Source organism: Culicoides brevitarsis, chromosome 1, assembly GCF_036172545.1.
Source record: "Culicoides brevitarsis isolate CSIRO-B50_1 chromosome 1, AGI_CSIRO_Cbre_v1, whole genome shotgun sequence".
Taxonomy (NCBI): domain Eukaryota; kingdom Metazoa; phylum Arthropoda; class Insecta; order Diptera; family Ceratopogonidae; genus Culicoides; species Culicoides brevitarsis.
Genome location: NC_087085.1, coordinates 43554026 through 43566885, shown reverse-complemented (window position 1 = coordinate 43566885; position 12860 = coordinate 43554026). Strand labels below are relative to the sequence as shown.

At 26.7% G+C, this 12860-nt stretch overlaps 2 protein-coding genes across 2 annotated transcripts; one reads left to right on the top strand and one right to left on the bottom strand.

The window, feature by feature from the left end:
- Window positions 1-808: 808 nt before the first annotated feature.
- Window positions 809-6113, bottom strand: LOC134827810 (SAFB-like transcription modulator). The gene is made up of 7 exons (XM_063840648.1): window positions 5925-6113; window positions 5517-5855; window positions 4517-4668; window positions 4429-4451; window positions 3067-4135; window positions 2292-2530; window positions 809-1411 (listed from the first exon to the last, which is right to left on the bottom strand). Exons 1-7 carry the CDS (start codon window positions 6048-6050, stop codon window positions 975-977), a joined length of 2385 nt encoding a protein of 794 aa, XP_063696718.1. The 5' UTR covers window positions 6051-6113; the 3' UTR covers window positions 809-974.
- A 669-nt stretch (window positions 6114-6782) lies between these two features.
- LOC134827811 (mannose-1-phosphate guanyltransferase beta) lies at window positions 6783-9031 on the top strand. The gene is made up of 2 exons (XM_063840650.1): window positions 6783-7187; window positions 7876-9031. The coding sequence occupies exons 1-2, from the start codon at window positions 7020-7022 to the stop codon at window positions 8809-8811; spliced, it is 1104 nt and encodes a 367-aa protein (XP_063696720.1). The 5' UTR covers window positions 6783-7019; the 3' UTR covers window positions 8812-9031.
- The last annotated feature ends 3829 nt before the right edge of the window (window positions 9032-12860 follow it).

Here is a 12860-nt window from a genome sequence, read left to right as displayed (position 1 = left end):
CATCAAAAATCGATCAGATATCAATGGAAATCATCTTTAGAATGAATATTTATTAATTTTTAATGAAAAAAGTACGAATATGATAAAATCGTACTTTTTTTTATTTCATCAAAAATCGATCAGATATCAATGGAAATCATCTTTAGAATGAATATTTATTAATTTTTAGCTTTGAAACCCATCAAAAATTGACTTGAGGAAAAAAGTACGATTTTTGCTCCTCATATGATAAAATCGTACTTTTTTTTATTTCATCAAAAATCGATCAGATATCAATGGAAATCATCTTTAGAATGAATATTTATTAATTTTTAGCTTTGAAACCCATCAAAAATTGACTTGAGGAAAAAAGTACGATTTTTGCTCCTCATATGATAAAATCGTACTTTTTTTTATTTCATCAAAAATCGATCAGATATCAATGGAAATCATCTTTAGAATGAATATTTATTAATTTTTAGCTTTGAAAAAAAGTACGATTTTTGCTCCTCATATGATAAAATCGTACTTTTTTTTATTTCATCAAAAATCGATCAGATATCAATGGAAATCATCTTTAGAATGAATATTTATTAATTTTTAGCTTTGAAACCCATCAAAAATTGACTTGAGGAAAAAAGTACGATTTTTGCTCCTCATATGATAAAATCGTACTTTTTTTTATTTCATCAAAAATCGATCAGATATCAATGGAAAGGAATTTTTTTCAGTTTTAATTTTTTAACAGTTTCGAGTTGTAAAGTCAAAAATTAGCAAAAAAAATTTTTTTAGGAATAAAAAATAATTAAAAAGGCAACAAATTTCAGGGTTAATTTTACGTTTTTATTGAATTATTTTGTTTTTTATCATTAGTTAGCATCCTAAAATCTACGAGAGAAATAAAACAAATACATAAATTTTATGACAATGTCATACAAAAAAATGCTTCATTTCCGATTTTTTTTTTGTTCTTTGTTCGAGCTCATTCTCCTCATTTAGAATCTTCCTCCATTCATTCCTCCATATCTATCTCCGGGTCTGACGCCTCCGCTGCTCGGCATGAACGATTGCGGTCTCGACTGATCCATGAAACCACTCGACTGACTTTGCATCTTGCGCTCGTTGTACGTTCGATCGTAACGATCTTGCCCATTGTCAACGGCGCCCCATCCTCGATTATCGGGCATACCCCCAACAGCAGATGCCATTGAACCAAATGACGTTTGTTGTCCGGACCAAACGTTAGAGCCGGAGGAACGATCCGAGTAACTTGCTTCCATGTAACGCGATTTGCTCGAGGCGTTTCTGTCGTCGACAATTCCGCGTGACGATGAACTGCTTGACGTGCGATAATCCGAGGAACGGTTGTCGTAACGGGAATCTTTGCTGGAAACAATTGGGGCAACCGCTGCGTTGCGATCATATGAACCGCCTGAAAATTAAAAAGAAAAAAAATTATTAAAAATGTTAAAAAAAATATATTTAAAATTTTTTTGAGATATTTTTTTGACACAAGAAAATTAAAAAAAATTAAAAAAAAATTTTAAAAAATTTTAAAAAAATTTCAAAAATATTAAAAAAAAAAATTTTTAACATTAAAAAAAAATTAAAAAATAATAATTAAAAAGAAAAATTGTTTTGAAACGTTGAAAAAAATACTTTATAAATTTTTTTGAGCAATATTTTTTTTTGTGACAAAATAAATTTTTTGACATTAAAAAAAATTCAAAAATTAGAAAAAATCAATTTAAAGAAAAATTAAAATTTTTGACATTTTGTCTGAAAATAAATTTTAACTTTAAAAATTATTCAAAAATTATATGAAAAAAAATTGCTCAAATATAGAAATTTTTTAAAATTTTGACAGCTGTCAAAAATTTTTTAAAAATTTTTGAATAAATACTCAAGATGCAAAACTTATGTAAAAAAAAATAAGAAAATTAAAATTTTAGAAAAATTTTGACATCTGTCAAATAAAATGTCAAATTTTTTATTTTTATTTTATTTTACGATGAGCCTTGAATAAATTTAAAATTTTCTTTAAGGAGATTTTTTAGAAAAATTTTAAATATTTTTCTTATAAAATTGCTCAAAAATTAAGAATTTAACAAAAATTTTGACAGCTGTCAAATTTTTATCTGTCAAAATTTTGACATTTTGAATTTTTTTTTTGAGCAAATTTAATTTTTTTGCTTTTTGAAATTTTTTAAATCATAATTTTAAAATAAATTGCAACAAAAACATAAAAAATCCTCGAAAAATTAAAAAATTTTCGTTTAAAAGAAATTAAAAAAAAAAAAAATTCAACTCACTCGAATGCCGCGAAACATCCATATCGCGTTTGTACGAATCTCTCTTGTAATCATCTCGTTTCACGACTGAACTTGTCGTATTTCCGCTGCGATACGAATCACTGGGACGCGTTATTGCGCTATCAAATCTCGGGGGAGGCGGCGCCTCAAATCGCCGATCTGTCGTCGACCGCTTTCGATCAATTTCGTCATAACGATCGTCAGACGGGCGCTTAATTGCCCTCTTTGCTTCTTCGATCCTACAAAAAGGCACGGAAAAAAAATAAAATTAGCAAAAATTTAAAAGTTTTTACGCTAAAAAAGCGAATTAACGCTGAATTATTTCAAAAAAGATAAAGAAAAAACTAAAACTAAGTGTAAAAAAGAGAAACATCATCCACGGTAACAGATTTTTTTTTACATTTGATGCGCTTCTTATTCATCTGATTAGGCGAGAGGGATGGAAACTGGTTCAAATTGGGATAAAAAGGCAACGAAGGAACTCTGAAAAGGGCTTCTCTCGTCTTTTGGGCTTCTTTGGATGGCTTCCTTCCTTCAATTTGGCGATTTTTGGGCATCTTTTTGATGTTTTTCTTCATTTTTTCCTGGATTTCAGCTCGTTTTGTTGTCACAAGTTGCTCAGAGTTTCCGTCGTGGCCTTTCCCGTGTCAAAAAATCAGATGAATAAGAGCTTTTGTGAAATTTGAAAATTTTTTTTTTATGAAACTTATCACGTTCGATCAATTTTTCGTGTGTTCTGTGGGGGAAAAAGCATTATTTTTTTGATCAACCGTACTTTCTTTGTTGCCTCTTGAGCTCCAGGCGTTCCAGTTCGATCTTCTCGCGTTCCAGCTTTTGCCGTTCTCGTTCGAGACGCAGCAATTCGGCCTTTTCCTTCTCGATGCGTGCCCTCTCGAGTGCCAATTTTTCGCGTTCGCGTGCCAAACGATGCTCCTCGTCACGTTGACGGCGTGCAATTTCCCTGCGACGACGTTCCTCTTCGCGCAATTCTCGTTCCTTCTCCCGCAAGCGTTGACGTTCTCGTTCCTCGCGGATTTTCTGGAAAGATAAAACATCGCGGGGTCTCGAACGTGGTCTGCGATTACGATCGCGTGACGTTGTGCTGCGTCGATCATCTTTATCGTCCTTTTTACGACTTACGGAACGACCTCCGTCTCTCGATGACTTGACAGATTTTGTGTCGCCGTCAGTTTTGTTGCCATCTTTGTTCTCGTCGGACGACTTTTCCGCAGGTTTTTCGCCATTTTCCGCCTTTTCGCCGGATTCTTCGGTTTTTTTCGCCTCATCTGATGCCTTTTCGTCGGATTTTTCCTCCTTTTTCTTGTCATCTTTGCTGCTGCTGCTCTTCGACTTGTCGGATGATTTTTTGTCGCGATCGCTTCGACTTTTGCCCGATGAGTCACGACGATCCGAACGACGATCCTTGCTGTCTTTCGACGACGACTTACTTTCGTGCTTCGAATCCTTCGAACTTGATTTTTCTTCCTTGCCCGAAGACGATGATGATGAATTTTTCGGCGGCCCAAGATCGGATTTTGCTCTTTCGACGGAAATCATGCGCCCATGCAACTCGGTGCGATGCAAATGTTCGATGCATTCCGTTGCATCTTTCGCCGAGGACATTGTGACGTAGCCATAGCAGCGAGTTCCGGGCGTTCGGGTGTTGGTAACGACTTTGGCGCCAACAACTTTGCCGTATTTCGTGAAAAGTTGCTTCAGATCTGTCGCACGTGTTTGCTGCGAGAGCCCGGAAACCCACAAATTGCGACCGTGCGATGAGGATTTCGATGCTGCGCTGCTCGATGATGACTTTGTGGCGGAAGATGACGATGTCTTTGATGCGTCTATAATATCAGCATGAAAATCCGAACAAAATTTTGATTAAACTTTGATAATTTTTTTTTTTACAAATTTTTTTTTTATAAAATTTTTCTATTTTTTTTTTAATTTCTTACCACGACAGCTCACTCTCGAAACTATTTTTTTTATTAATTTATTTTTTTTATGGAAATATTTACAGGAATTTATAAAAGAAGAAGATTCAGAGACGCGGGACACAAAATCGACCTAACACACTTTTAGAAATTTTGACAAAAAAATGTCGAAAAATAATTTTTGTGGACTAAATTTTAATTACCTTTGTTGTCCTTGTCAGTGTCGCTGTAAAAAAAATAATAACAAAAAATTATTTAAGTTTAAATTAGGATAATTTTTTTAAATTTTACCCATTTTCTCCTTCCTTCTTTTCGTCAGAGGCTTTTTCGCCATCTGCAGTTTCAGATTCTTTTCCTTGGTTTTCCTCCTTTTGGGAATTTTCTTTGTTCTCAGAAGCAGCATTTGCTTCGACAGTTTCTTTTTCATTGGATTTGTCGCCCATCTGTAAAAAAAAATTAAATTTTAGATTTAAAAAATTAAAAAAAAATTAATTAAAAATATTTTTTTTAAATTTTATATTTTTCAAATTAATTTTTTTCAATTTTTTTCTGAATTATAAAATTATTTTTTTTATCTTTTTTAATTTTTTTTAAATATTTTAATTAATTTTAATGTTTATTAATTTTTAATCTTCATAGTTTTTTTATTTTAAAAACAAAAAAATTTTTTTAATTTTTCAATTTTTTAAAATTTTAAATTTTTTTAATTAAATTTTTATTTTTTTTTAATTTTTTAAAATTTATTTTTTTTTAAATTTAAAATTTTATTTTTTAAAAATTTAAAAATTTTATATTTTTCAAAAAAAATTTAAAAATTAATTTTTTTTTTAAAAATAATTTTAAATAATTTTTTTCGATTTTTTAAATTTTTTCTTAATTTTTAAATATTTAAAAATTTATAAAATTAATTTTTTTTTCATAATTTTTTAATGAAAATTTTAATTAATTTTGATAAATTAATTTTAAAAATTCAAAGAATTAAAAAAAAAAAAATTTGAAAAATAAAAAAAAAAAAAAAAAAAAAAAAAAAATTAATTAATTTTTAAAATTAAATATTTAAAAATTTAAAAATTTTTAAAAAATTTTTTTTTTTGAGTTTTAAAATTTTTTTTATTTTTTAAATAAAAAAATTAATAAAATTTTAGAAATTTTTCCGAAGCACTTTTGATTTTATGTTAAATATTTTTTACTTTTCATTAAAAAACTTGGAAGAATTTTAATTTGAAAAAAAAAATAAAATAAAATTGAAGAAAAAAAAAATCGATAAAAAATCGAGAAATTTCCAACTTACATCGTCATTAAAGAGTTTCTCATCCTCCTCTCCGATAGTCAAATTCAAGGAATCCTCTTCTTCCTTGTCATTTTTATTATTTTCCGTGGCAGCAACAGTTGCTGGTTCAACGGGTTTCACAAAAGTTTCTTCTTTTTTCTCCGTTTTTTCCTCCTTTTTGGTTTCTTCTTGCGTCACAGGCACGACGACAGGTTCCTGCGGAGGCAAATCTGTCTCCATTTTCTCGACGGAAACATCGCTCTCGTTGCCCGTCGATTGTTGGCTGGATTTCTTCACGGGCGTGCCTTTCGTTACCTCGAAGAGATATTCCATGGGATCGTGCCCGTCTTCCTCGAGAGCCTGAAATTTTTACAAAATTAAATTTTTTGACAAATGAGGCGAAAGCATAACATGGCGGACAATTTTTACCTTTTGCAGACGTTCAGATAACACGGATTTCACGCCAGTCGTGGGCAAACTGCGCTTCTCAAGTTCATTCTTGAGATCTACGACTCGTAAGTCGGTTAATTTACACATTTCGACGTCACTTGCCATCCTTTCGCTTTCGTTATTTGTTGATTTATGATTTTTTTTCCAAGACCCACGATTTTTGTTCTGATGTACGATGCTCGTATGGTGTACGATTTCTGTAGGAAAATGAATTTGCCTTTATGTTAATTCAATTTTTGGTAAATGAGGAGTAAGAAAATGAGAAAAATCACGTGAGGAGGTTATTTTTGTGAAATCAGCTGATTGGGAGAAATCCATTCCGGGTAAGTTACTAACCTCCCGAAAATTAAAAAAGGCGTCGTTCATTAGCGATGTTTTTAAATTAATTTCTAAAAATTAAATAATTAAAATAAAAAAATTAATTTAAAATAATTTTTTTTTAAATTTTTTGCTCGTTTTTGAATTTAAAAAAAATAAAAATTTAAAAAAATATTAATATTAAAAAAAAAATTAATAATAAATTTTTTTTAATAAAAAATTTTATGTAAATACCTAATTTTAATTTTTTTGTCATATTTTTAAAATTTTATTTTAAATTTTTTGAAAAATATTTTTTATAAAATTTAATTTTTTAAAAAAAAAAAAAAAAAAAAAAAATTTAAAATAAAAAAAATTAAAGAATTTTTTTAAAAATAAAAAAAAAATTGAAAAATTAATAAAAAATTATTTTTTTTTACCAAAAAAATCTCAATTTTCTCTTTAAAACAAAAAAATATTTTTAAAAAATAAAATATGAGAGTAAAAAATTTCCTAATTTCATTAATGAACAACGCCATACAAAACTTACGTGGTTCAAAGTTTGTTTTGATGTTGCTGATTTTTTCCAACGCCGCAAATTACTCCACTTTTTAAGTTCACAATTGCTCTTATCAACACGTAGAGTAGCGTACCCCTTATTTACATGAGAGCTCGCAACATTGGTTGTCGTTCATTGGATCGTTGGACTATTGTAAGCTGCTGATTGTGACGTGTCGCTAAAAATTCTTTGTTTTTTCGTGAAATTTTCGTCTCGTGATGGTTGGAAAGGAAGCTGATGGCATGCGAGCCTTGATTCTCGTGGGCGGATATGGCACGAGATTGCGCCCATTGACGTTGAGTCAACCGAAGCCTTTGGTTGAGTTTGCCAACAAGCCGATTTTGTTGCATCAAATTGAGGCGCTCGTGGATGCCGGAGTCAAAGAGGTAAGAATTTGATTTTTTTGAGGGGTTTCTTTGTTTGTTTAAGCAACATCATCAGTTTTTATTTTGTTTTTCAATCTAAAAAAAAGAAAAATAAATTTATTTATTTTTATTTTATGATAAGATAAGATTTTAATCAAAATTTATTTTAATAATTTTTTTTATTAATTTTAAATTTATTTAATTAATTTAATTTTTATTTTTAAATTAAAAATTATAAAAAAAAAATAAAAATCAAATAGTTTTTTATGCATTTTTTTTTAATTTTCTTTTATTTATTTTTTTTTATTTTATAAATTTTTTAAGCATAATTTATTTTTAAATTCATTTATTTTAATTTTAAAATTATTTTTTTTTATTTTAAATATTTTTGTATACCTGTAAATTGAAATATTTTTATTTTTTTTTTTATTATTTTTTTTTTTTTTTTTTTTTTAAATTTTTTAAATTTTTTTTATTATTTTTTTAAATTTTATTTTATTTAAATATTTTTTTATATTGAAATATTTTTTTTTTATTTTTTTTAAATTATTTTTTTAAGATTATTTTTTTAAAATTAAATTAAATTAAAAAAATTATTAAAAATATTAAAAAAAAAACTTAATTCAACCAAATTTATTTTTAAAAAATTTTTTTTTCATTTTTCACAAAATAAAAAAATTAATTACATTTAAAAAATTATTTTTTTTAGGTAATTCTGGCTGTTTCTTACCGCGCCGACCAAATGGAGAAAGAACTCAAGGAGCAAACGAAGAAAATGGGCGTCAATTTGGTATTTTCGCACGAACAAGAACCCTTGGGAACAGCAGGTCCTTTAGCTTTAGCGAAAGATATTTTGCTGAAAAGTCCCGAGCCATTTTTCGTCTTGAACTCTGACGTCATTTGCGACTTCCCGTTCAAAGATTTGTACCAATTCCATCGCAAACACGGCAAAGAAGGCACAATTGTCGTCACAAAAGTCGAAGAACCCTCGAAATATGGCGTCGTTTTGTACGACGAGCACGGCTGCATCGAAAATTTCATCGAAAAACCGCAAGAATTCGTCAGCAACAAAATCAACGCCGGCATGTACATTCTAAATCCCTCAGTTTTGTCACGCATCGAACTCAAACCGACTTCCATCGAAAAAGAAGTGTTCCCCGTGATGAGTGCCGAAAAGGAACTTTACGCTTTCGAACTTGCCGGATTTTGGATGGATATCGGCCAGCCGAAAGATTTTCTCACGGGAATGTGTCTCTACTTGACTTCGTTGCGTCAACGAGATCCCGAGCAACTCGCAAACGGCACGTATGTCGTCGGGAACGTTTTGATCGATCCAACTGCGAAAATCGGAAATGGATGTCGCATCGGCCCGAACGTCACAATTGGACCAAATGTCGTTATCGAAGATGGCGCTTGCATTAAACGATGCACTGTGCTGAATGGAGCCATCGTCAAAAGTCATTCGTGGCTCGATAGTTGCATCATCGGATGGCGAAGCATTGTCGGGAGATGGGTTCGTTTGGAAGGAATCACAGTTTTGGGCGAAGATGTGATTGTCAAAGATGAAATTTACATCAATGGAGGACAGGTTTTGCCTCATAAAAATATTGCGGTTAGTGTGCCCGAGCCGCAAATTATCATGTAAAAAAATTTTTGTGACTGAAAAAAAAAATTATTTTGTGTTCTTATGATTTTTTGTTCGATGTGAGATATTTTTTTGGAAATTTTGCTCTAACCAACGACTATGTGTAATATTAAATTTAAAAATAATCAAAAAAATTTAAAAAAAAATATAAGGAAAAAAAACTTTTGTATTTATGATTGAATTTTGCATTCCGATACGATACATAAAAAAAATTAAGAAATAAAAAAAATGTTTAAAATATTTGAAAAAATGTGTTTTTTTATTTTGTGGCGAAATTTATTTTTTTTTTAATTTATTTTTTTAATATAAAATTTTAAATAAAAAAAATTAATAAAAAATAATTTATTTAAAAAAATTAATTAATGTTTAAATTAAATTAATTTTTTTTAAACTATTTTTTTATTTTCAAGAAAAATTATTTTTTTTTCAAATTTTTTTATTTTTTTTTAAATAAAATTCTCAAATAAGAAAATCATAAAAAATTGAGTTCAAAAATTGCTTTTTTAATTTAAAAAAAAAAAATTTAATAAAATTTAATGAAAAAAATTAAATTTAATTTTTTATGAAAAAAAAAAATTAAATTAATTAAGTCAAATTAAAAAAAAATAATTTTAAGTTTAAATTTAATTTATTTAATTTATTTTATATTTTTTTTTTATTAATAACAATATTTAAATTATTTAATAAAAGACTTATTTTTTTTTTAATTTTCCAAAACTTAATTTTTAAAATTTAAAAAATTATTAAATTTTTCTAAATATTTTCTAATATTTTTAAAAATTTATGCAAATTAATCTTCTCTTTTAACCGATTTTTAAAAAAAAAAATTAAATTTTAATTTTAAAATTTAAATTTTTTTATAAACTATTTATTTTTTTTTTATTTTACAGAAAAATTTTTTTATAATGCAAAAAATGCTATGAAAGTAATGAAAAAATATGAAAACACTTAAAAAATAAAATGGAATAGTGTAAACCATTCCATGCCGAGAGTCACGTAGATCATGAACGTGTTGTTAAAAAATTACTTAAATACGTGTGACCATTACACTTTCATGTCGAGGAAATAAATCTAAAGCCGCCGTCGAAGAAATTTTGCATGAAAAAAAAATCTAAGAAGTGGTTAAGGAGCAAATTAATTGGAAAAAGTAATGTCTGGAAAAATATTTTTAGCATTATTTGCATTAAAAACTGAAATTTCTTAAAAAGAACATTAAAAATTATGATGTTAGGCGTAAAAAAAAATTAATGAAAAAGAAAAAAAATTTTGATCGCATTTTTGTATGAAAGATTTTCTAAAAAATCATTTTTTAAAGAAAACTTCCGTTATGTCAAGAAATTTATTTCCGAGCCCTCTTGTCAAATTTTTAAAATTTGTTTCCGAACCTTTTTGACAATTTGACAAAAGGGCTCGGAAACAAATTTTAAAAAATTGACAAGAGGGTTCGGAAAATAATTTTAAAATAAAATTCTTGTCAAAACAGACAATTTTCCATATTTTAACATTTTTTCTCTCCCAAACGCCCCTTTTAAAAAGTAATTTTTATCAGTCGTTTTGCATCGCTTTGCATATCGCATCAAAAAAAGCAAAAAAAAAACGAAGAAAATGTGAGCTTTAATGCATTCTCAATAAGCAGTTAAATTTGATTTTATTATTCGAATGATTTTTATTGCACTTATGTGACTTTTTCTTCGCTTCAAATTCAAAAAATCGCTTTTATGGCGAAAAAATTTTCCTCCCGAGGAAATCAACTGAATGACATCGTTGTCACTGTAAATGCGCGACTTCTCATATCACTGTCAATAAATAAGTGGATTATCGCGAACACCATCTGCTCGCAGACTCGCAGGCTCATCTTGACAGTTGACAAAAACGAAACGAAATTTACATATCAACACTCAGGCAGTTTTTTTCGTCGTCGTCATGTGTGGCGATTAATGTGCTTCAATGGACTTGAAGTTTAATAAAAATATTTTTGCATTTCGCATTTGAAGCAAAATCAAACAAACGTGCAGTGTGGTGCACGTCTGAAAAAGTATGTTGGTGTTTTTTAATGCGTTCCAGTAAAAAAAAAGGATAAAAAAGTTAAAATGTGAGAAAATTTTTTTGTTTTTGAAAAAAAAATGAAATAATTAAAATTAAATTTAAAGATTCTTGAAATTTTTGAATTAAAAAAATTTAAAAAAAATATTTTAAAAGAATATTTTTTTTAATTTAAAAATTTTATTAAAAATAAATTAATTTAAAAAATTTGATAAAATAATATTATTTATTAATTTTTTATAAATTTAATATTAAACATTAATTATTTAAAAATAAAAAAAATTGTAAATCCAAAAAAAAAAGAGTGAAAAATAAAAAATAAATTTAAAAATATTTTTTCAAATTTTAAACATGAAAAAAAATATTTTTTTTTTTAAATAAATTAAAAATAAATTTAAATAAATTATCTTTTTTGCCAAATTTATTTTTAATTTAATATTTTACGAATTTTAAAAAATAAAAAAAAATTGTTAAAACTTGAAAAAAATTAAAAAATATTTGAAATAAAAATAAGTAAAAACTTTGAAAAAATATTTTTTTTATTTAAAAAAAAAATTTTAGATATTAAAAATCATAAAAATTTAAAAAAAATATTTAAAAAAATATTAATTAAAAAAAATTAAATTTATAAAAATGAGGTAAAATTATTTTTTAAATATTAAAAAATATTTAAAAAAGTTTAAAAAATTAGAAAAAATTAATTAAAACACGCTAAATTTGTAACAATATGAAAACTTTCATTTTAAATAATCTCACTCCCGATAATTCGGTTTATTCGTTTCGTTCGCACGTCACACAAAAAAAATGGCAATGAGAAAAAAAAAACATTAAACAAACTTTGCCATTGACTGCTTTATTTTCATCACACGAACTGAACTTAAAAATTAAAATAAATAGTGACCCGGTCGACGTTGCTTTCCTGCGTGCGCTATATCAATTTTTGTTTATCATATAAATAAGTTGAAACGTGGTTGCATAAAAGGAATAAAATATTGTTTGTGATGTGTGATGTGAACTTTAGCAGAGGGTTTTTATTACTTGTTTTGTTTGCAGGTGCGATGCAAAAAGCGCTTGTTGTGTGAATTTCGCTCGACCAAAGTATTTTTTTTTCGTATTTTTCGTGCTTTTGCCAGTTTTCGTATTTTTTCCGAGCAGAAAAAAAAAATAATACTTATTTTATTTTGGCATGACATGAGTTTGCTCTTGAGTTCGGAGTAAAAAAAAATGCAGAAAAATAAAATTTCATGGAGGTGATATGCCGCCGCCGTCATATAATTATCAGTTGATAAATAAATAAATGAGGCGTGCTTGTCATCGAGAAATTATCCGAGACAGAGGAAAATTGCATTTTATGTCGCTGCAGGACATCGTTTGACCTTCATGAAAATATAATTTTAATTGTTAAATTTTCGCCGTGAGCCAGAAATGAGCACGTGTAAAATGTAGGGCAATAAATTAATTAATTTTATTAAAGAGGAGTTGATATGATGCCAGAAATTAGTTGGTTTAAAACTTTTTAGAAGAAATTTTGTATTTTTTTCATTATTTTAAATTTTTATTTTATTTTTATGAATTTTTTACCAAAATTATTTATATTTTTCTTTTTTTTTTAGGCCACTTCAAATAAAATTTCAAATTGAAATTTTTAAAAAAGATTAATATTATTTATAAATTTTTAATAAATCAATTTTATTCAGAAAATTATTAATTTTAATTTGTTTTTTTATTTTTTTTTATAAAATAAAATAAAATAATTTTTTAAATTTATAAATAAATTTAATTAATTGCTATTTAATTTTTAAATAAATTTTAATAAAATATAAAACTATATTTTTTTTTTAAATTAGTTAAATAGTATTTTTTATTCAAATAATTAAAATTTAAAATTATTTAAAAAAAATTCAAAAATGAAAAAAAAAAATAAATTTTAAATAATTTAAAAAAAATTAAATTAAATGAAAATAATTTTTTAAAAATTAATTTTATATTTTTGATATTAAAAGAAA